Source organism: Formica exsecta, unplaced genomic scaffold (genome assembly GCF_003651465.1).
Source record: "Formica exsecta isolate Colony F162 unplaced genomic scaffold, ASM365146v1 scaffold231, whole genome shotgun sequence".
NCBI classification, from domain to species: Eukaryota; Metazoa; Arthropoda; class Insecta; order Hymenoptera; family Formicidae; genus Formica; species Formica exsecta.
In genome coordinates, this window is record NW_021849598.1 from 277,990 (window position 1) to 286,143 (window position 8,154).

The 8,154-nt window shown below is 30.0% G+C and overlaps 2 protein-coding genes across 2 annotated transcripts in view; one reads left to right on the plus strand and one right to left on the minus strand.

The window, feature by feature from the left end:
- The window catches only part of LOC115235678 (acetylcholine receptor subunit alpha-type acr-16-like), an 8,529-nt gene extending 6,194 nt beyond the window's left edge, over positions 1 to 2,335 (minus strand). The window contains exons 1-2 of the mRNA XM_029807603.1: positions 2,178 to 2,335; positions 55 to 194 (exon numbers count right to left, since the gene is read on the minus strand). Coding sequence (XP_029663463.1) covers positions 55 to 194; positions 2,178 to 2,262 — 225 coding nt within the window. The 5' untranslated portion in view covers positions 2,263 to 2,335. The remainder of the gene's footprint in view (positions 1 to 54; positions 195 to 2,177) is intronic.
- Positions 2,336 to 6,395: 4,060 nt separating this feature from the next.
- The window catches only part of LOC115235687 (FMRFamide-related peptides-like), an 8,619-nt gene continuing 6,860 nt past the window's right edge, over positions 6,396 to 8,154 (plus strand). The window contains exon 1 of the mRNA XM_029807626.1: positions 6,396 to 6,561. Within this exon, the coding sequence (XP_029663486.1) occupies positions 6,559 to 6,561 (3 nt within the window). The 5' untranslated portion in view covers positions 6,396 to 6,558. The remainder of the gene's footprint in view (positions 6,562 to 8,154) is intronic.

Here is an 8,154-nt window from a genome sequence, read left to right on the forward strand (position 1 = left end):
TATATATATATATATATATCTTCGTACGTATTGTAATATATCGCGCATACTTGCCACATCGACATAAAGAATAGTAATGTCGAAGTTGACCACCGTTGTGTTGAAATGTTGCGTCGGTCGAGCGAACTTATCGTATTTTACAAACAGATCTTGCTTCAAACGATCAGTCCAAGTTTGATTCCACATGGGAGTCCCTGTAAATCACCGAGGGACAATGTCGGAAGCTATGATCTTCTTAATTACGTGAGATAGTATTCGCGAGATGATTTCGTAAATAAAATATCGCGATAATTAGTTATCGAGAAGTCATGTTAGCTTTAGTTTCGTTCGTTTATACTTTTTATGTTTTGTCTTCCTTCTTTTTTTTTCTCCAAAGATCTTGAGATTTGAACGGTAAATCTTAATGATTAATTGAGAACTGATTCTGTATTAACAAAAGCATCGAGACAAATCATCGTTCATTGCAACTATTTTTAATTTTTGTGATATTATATATTTTTATAACTTTTTGAATTAAAATTCTATGGGAATAAAATCTACTTAAAATTAATTTAAAAAATATCATATTGTTACTTACATATTTGTTCTCATCAAGCTTAATTCGCAAATCAAGCTCTTCTAAAACTTATATAACTTGGAAACTATTCAATCCACGTTATCGCTAACATAAGCAAAAACCAATTCCAAATTCATCAAAAAATCTGTCGTTAAAATAAAGATTGCGAAATTTTTGTAAGACACTTTGTGTGTGTATTTATTTAATCAGATCTCGTAAAGAGAATATCGCGATAATAAGTTATCGAGGAGTCGTGTTCGTTTTAGTTTCGTTCGTTTACACTTTTTATGTTTTGTCTTTCTTCTTTTTTTTTTCTCCAAAGATCTTGAGATTTGAACGGTAGATCTTAATAATTAATTGAGAACTGATTTTATATTAACGAAAGCATCGAGACAAATCATTGTTTATTGCAACTATTTTAAATTTGTATGTGATATTATATATGTTTATAACTTTTTGAATTAAAATTCAATGGAAATAAAATCTACTTAAAATTAATTTAAAAAATATTGTTGCTTACATATTTGTTCTCATCAAGCTTAATTCGCAAAACGAGCTTTTCTTTTGTAAAACTTATATAACTTGGAAACTATTCAACACATTACCGTTAACGTAAGCAAAATCCAATTTCGAATTCATCAAAAAATCTGCCGTTAAAATAAAAATTCCACAATTTGTAAGATACTTTGTGTGCGTATTTATTTAACTTTAACACAAAAAATGCAAGAAACTGCAGTTAAAACGATTAAATCTAATGTTATTGAAATATCTTGCTAATGTACAACATTGTTGGCTGCGAATGGTATTTTGAAATATTAAGGCTCATTCATTCACTTGATTCGCTTTGAATAACAGTACAAGTGGATAAATGACGACAATCAGCAACCGCGGATGATAAATATAAGGAAGTATATACGTACATAACAAGGAATACCTCGAGTATTCGTGTAAAATACATTTTGTCGGTACGTGATTTCAATAATTTCAGATTTCAACGCCATACGTATATACATGTTATTGTGATATATGTGCAAACTAATTGTAAGAAATGATATCCAACAAAACTAATATAAATAGTGTTAACTGTATTAACGATATGTATTAGTGACTTATTTATTAAGAAACGTCACGCACGGAATAATTATAGAAATTGTGATTGGAATGCTATAGCTTTTCTAATTATCTGAAGTATTACGGAAACAGATACAAACAGATCTGTTGCTATAGTTACTTTTCAAGAATTGAAGATATTAACATTGTTAATATAGAAGCGAACTATCTTTATGCAGCTACACTCTGTAATAGAAAGAATAAAACTTTATGACATGTAGGTACAGTGATATTTCTTGTCTAATTCCTTTTCATCTTATTTCTACAATAAATATATATACTTTGAACTAAAAAATCAGTGAGATTGGCTATAATGACTTACTTCCCAATGACGTCATATTATTAAATAAATTAATTAAATTAATGAGATACAACGTAAATTATGCGATTCTATATTTTTATTTTTGTCGTCACATTTTTGCAAAAATGTCGCACGATGCATAGTGTATCGCAAGGATCTCGAGTTTTTTGGGACGTTTCGCGCTATACTCGTTGATCCATTCACACTTACTTTCCGGTGTGCCGCTCGCATACAACACTACATTGTTGAATAAGATAAGCGTGATCGCCGAGTAGATGGTGGAAGAAAGCCGCATCGCGAGTTGAAGTGCGAACTGTCGTCGAATTGACACTGACTACGGTGAGAAGCGCGGTATCGTCGGTATCGCCACAGACAAGAGTGGCAAGAAGGGGCTATCATAGATTTAAGTAGTTAACAACCTGTTGAATAGACATTTCGTCGCCTACCGCTGATCAATGAAACGCAATGACTTTGACCTCTTTTACTCCACCGGAGATACTCCTATATTATTTATATAGACCGAACCCTTTCAATTGTACATGTAATTGCAACGATATCGTAACTATGTAGCCCTTATTTCGTTACACAACCACATGTTACATACAGATTACATATCCACCAGAGTTGGGCTTAAATTTAATATATATTGCATGTCCCAAATAGTCTACACAAATCTTTGTGTTAAATTAACATAATATGGATATGTTAAATGATAATACTATGTTAATATTTTATAAAATGAATGCAAACTTCACAGTAATTTGAAATAAATTTTGTATAAAATCAACATATTTTTAATGATTAAATTAACTTGGAACAATGTTATTGACGTAAATTCTGTAGTCACTCTCACTCCTATTGTAAAATAAAATCAACATTTTTTTCTGTAAATTTTAACAGATAAATACTGTCATTAATAATACAGAACATATCTATTGTGTAAAATTAAAAATATGTGCATATTATGTTATTTTTACACTTTTTTAGTTTTAATAATTTAACATTTAAGTTCGATTAACACAACAGCAGTATGTTAAATTAACACATAAATGTGTTAAATATTTAACATAAAAATTTTAACCGGCATATTTTTTAACAAGAAAACACAAACAGTGTTGAAACTTATGTTATATTATTTTCTGATTTTTCAAAATGGAAGATATTTCGCAATTATTGGATGGTTTCTTTGGCCAATCGAAATGATTTTTCGATTTATCGAAAATGTGGAGGAAGTTTGTTATTTTTTATACTTTTCTAATTTTTAATAATACGCGTCTCTTAATAATTGAAATTAAATAAAACGATCTATTCTAAAGTGCTGAAAAGTTTTATTATTCATTTTCTCTGTATTTTACAATCAATATTCGCAAAAAAATAGTTTTAATCATAATCATTATATGTAATTGTACAATACAAATGTTTTGATATTTCTCAAAAAAAAAGATTGATTCTGGATCAATTAAAAATTTTGTAGTAAAATCATATTTTAATAGAAAAACATTCAATATATGCTATTACGATATAAACCTGCTATTAAAATCCACGTTTTTTTAATTGCTTAATGCAAGCTTCTACAAATACTGTTTGCATTAGAAATGCTCACTGAACGTTTACTGTACATGACAGTATAAAACGATGAGATCGTATAAAACGATAATTTTAAAAGCAGAAATGTAATATCAAGGATGTAAACAAGGTTGTAAAGCAACCTTGTAATTATTCATGATCCTTAACGCTATTGCAAGAGGTTTAATTATCGTTTTATTCATTTTCTCGAGAAACTATCTCTTGCAAAAGAATGGAAGTTACTGTGGAAGAATGATCCTGATATTCTGTTGGATATCTGTATAATTTAGACATTATTGTTAATTACAATGCTACTATAGCACGCGCAGGAGGACTAATTTAACTTTGATAAGAAATCAAAAGTGCTCAAAGCGTGGCATAAATGTATACGAGTATACATGTATATTGTACTAAACAATATATTACATTTGCCGCTATAGTTTATTATTTATAGTGATAAATACTCGCAATAATTCTCGCGAACTCGTATTATGTAATTTAATTATGTATTATGCAAATGAATTTATAAAATAAAATTATACAAATGTTTGATTGTGTAAAGCGCGAGGTAAACGTAAGGGTGGAAATTTATTTAAGAGTTTAAAGTCGGATCTTCTCCTAATAACGAATCTAACACCTATCTCTTTTCTCAGAAATCCATGCTCGGATAGTTTCAAAGATAAATTGATTTAGTTTTAGATAGAAAGAAAACAATTGAAATTGAGCTTTCTTGACTTTAATGAACCTGTGTGGATTGTATTTTGAAATAAATTTAGATAGGAAATATTTTTTTACATGATCTTACGTTTACAACTTTACATTAAATTTAATGTAATATAAGATTTTAATATTATAGCAAAAAAGAGAGATGCAAAGGCGAACTATCCAACTGTAATATTTTGATAAATTGTTTCAACTGCTAAAACTTTAAATGTTTAACCATATATTAAAAGTTGAAACTCCATCAAATGCCTTTTACTACCTTTCAGATCTTTCGTCGATTTTCTCAAGAAAATCTCGGGCTTTAATTTTAAAATAATTGATAATTATAAAGTATATTTTCTCGCAAACGAAGGGATATGCGAAAATTGGTTAGATTTCTTTTTTCTTTATCTCAGCTTCATTTAATAATTATGTAACAAGATTTATGATGCTCTTGAAAAAATTATTTCTTAAGAGAAGTAGTTTGACGGTAAGACAAAATGAGATAAACGGAGTGTCGAAAACGCATATTTAATAAGACAAGTATTGTCAAAGAGACTTTTATTAATACGACGTACCTAGAGCGAGAAGTATATCTTGTTAAACCCTACAATAACGAGCATGAATTACGAACATTTATGCAACAGTTTGCTCGATGTCGCCAATAGGGAGATAATCATTGCGCTAATATTAAACTTGAATGCGAGTTTATGCAATAGAGCATAACGCGCCCGGATCTTTTCTTCTCATACAAATTATTTCTTCTTCATACAGGGTAATGCTTATATATTTTTCCTGTCTTTCGCATACACGCGTTGATTTCTAGTGGAAGGTGTTACTTTAATTGTAAAAAACTTTTTTAATAGCTTCTACTTCAAATTAATCTTTTTATATATCCAAAAAAAATTTCAAAAAGACAGTTCTTTAAAATTTTATTAAATTGATTATCTTTTCCTTAAATTATAAAAAGATTAATTTACATATTAAACAATTCCGTAATTTACTTTTGCTATAAAACCTTTATATAATTATATATATAATATAACAGGCAATATCATTGACAATATATCTCTCTTCCTTTGTTTCTTCATATAAAATTTTTAATTTATTTAAAGTTTCTTATTCGTATAATGCTCTTACTTTACTTTCTCATAGTAGTTTATTCATTTTACTTTTTAATTCATCTTTGCATTGAAAATAATGAAAAATGCGAGATACAAGTCATGAAAAGTCATACAAAGAAGAAAATACAGAGATGAATTTACATTGCAAAATTATCGTAAAGTATGGCTGCGTTTTGTATGTGCGTAGGCATTAAAAGTTAAAAGCTCCGGCTTTATACTTATATTTTTTGCCCCAACTTGGGGCTCAGCGCGAATATAGATGCAAGCTCGTGTGTAATGCATTTTACGTGTTTTTGGAATTATTTCAATTTTTCTCTAATATACAGATCGTTACTCAAAAGTTAAAGTCGACGTAAATCAAGCGCTCGCTTGATTAACCGCGCGCGCATAAGGTTTTTATGTCACAAGCAGTTTTACCTCTGACGTTGGGAAGATGCGAAAATATCCTTTTCCTCTTCTCTTCCCCTTGTGACATTCTCGCGTAAGAAAAAGATAAAATTCGGCAAGGTACTGAATTGAAGCAGACAGATTCTACCTGTTGCATTTTATTTTGCAATCATAAAACAAATCAAAGGGAAATGCACGCAAAAGATATAACTGTTGTGTTTCGGCACCTTCGTTATTTTTATGCAAAAATATGACGCGCAGAGAGAGAGAGAGAGAGAGAGAGAGAGAGAGAGAGAGAGAGAGAGAGAAAGAGAGAAAGATGAGATCAGCGTTGACATTGTCGCCGATAACAACGACGACGACAAGGATCCTCGCATCCGCCCCTATGATTATTATTTGCCGAGAGTCATAAATAATAAAGAAGATTACGTAGGTCGGTAGCCGGTGGTGAAGGTGTAATTGAATCAAAATAATGTAGAGGTATCGTGTTGTATGCTCCGGCCAATCATAATTCAGGTGAGACTATCTCCTCTCGTGCGACTCGCCGAGAAAACTAGCCGGGCAGGAAAGGGAACCAGCGAGGGAGGGGGGATGATACGCGCGCCGAGGGTGTCCCTATATAAAGGATGTCATCTCCAACCCCGGATACCCATTCCACCACCAACCACCACTAACACGCCGCAAACCACGCCGTCAGCTTATCCACCACCGCGTATACGCGTTCTCTCTTTCTCTCTCTCTGTTTTTCTCTTTCTTTCGGAATTTGCATTCTCCGATCGCCCTACGCACCGAGAAGCTGAAAAGCCGACAGTATGGTGAGTGCTTTATCGTTATCGTTATCGTGAGTGAGTGATTTACGGAGTTTTGCAGTGATACATGAATGTTTAGTGAATCCAGGCTTCAATGACAGTGAATTAATATCTGGACTATTGCCTTTGATTTTTGTCTGAATGATACAAAAATATTTGATTTCGAGCAATTCTAAATCTTTGTCCATTTAAGTAGTTGGTGATGCAAATCGAGATAAAGAATAATACTTGTCTTAATTCTTGTGGGTATCATATCTTCGATCATAAATATTTTATTTAATATTTTAATAATGTTTTATTTTTTTTACCTAGGTCATACATGTGTTTTTAAAAATTGATAATTTCAAGTTTCGGAAAATAAAATTTTTATTTTGCATCTAAAATATATATAAAAAAATAGAGAAAGAAGAAAAAAAAGAGAAATATTTTCAAGTTCTACTATTGCCATTAAACAATGACCAATTGTCATATAAATGTATCTAAGAAGAGCTCTTCTCTTTCTTCGAATTATTAGATTAATTAAAACATTTGTTATACTTTTTTATTAATGTGTGTTTTTTAAATAAAGAGTTATATAATAAGTTAAAAAAAAAAAATTTTGTAGAAATTTCTCTCATTTTATATAAATAAAAATTTTATCAAACTTAATGCCCTCTGATTGTGTTTCAAATAATAAAAGCTGTTTTAAGTAAAATTGTGTTATTGTATAATATTATTTTCAATTTCATTCGATAAGATTTCTTGCACCATACAATTTAAAATGAGTGCTTTTTGAAAAGTTCTACTAGTGAGTACATCTTCGTGATAAATGCGTTGTTGCTTTTCCATATGATTTTACTTTCGCGATATTAAGACATACTTTTCTATTTCTTTAATTAATTTCAGTTTTCATTTAACCACGTTGCCACAAACCCATATTTTCTCAATGTTAAAGCGACATAGTGAAGCTTATACGTTCTATTACTGTAAAGTTTCCGTAAAATGTACGTGACGTTACTTACTTTGTTCAATCTCTTTCGTTTAAATTTATCGCAACTCATTCTCATTTATTTTGTTACATAACTCGGAATTTAGCAATATTAACTCATTTGCTGAAAAATTTTGGCAACAAACGTTAACCATTATATTCCATTACGAAGGTGGCAAGATAAAAGAATATCTCTATTCCATTTCTGAAGAATAACATTGAAGAAGACGTAAACAGTTGTGACGAGGGTTCATATACATTTTTTCATGGTATTATTTAATTCAGTTTCTTTTGAAGCATGCAGTCCATATACTTTCTAAATTTCGAGAAAAGTAGAAGATAATATAATATCTGAAAAACATATAAGTTGCATTTTTGGATATTAATGTTTGAAATATAATATACATATATAAAACATTCCTTCACTATCGAATCAATACTTAATGGTAATTAATTCTTTTCTCACGTAATATAAAGCATCATTTACTGCCACTTTTCACAATTTTTGACATTAACTATTGTTATAACTCAATCTCAAATTATATAGTCTTTGTTAAAATTTATCTAACTTGTAACATGTCTAATTTTTTTATGTTTTATATTTATAATTTCTTATAAATATTGTAGTATAC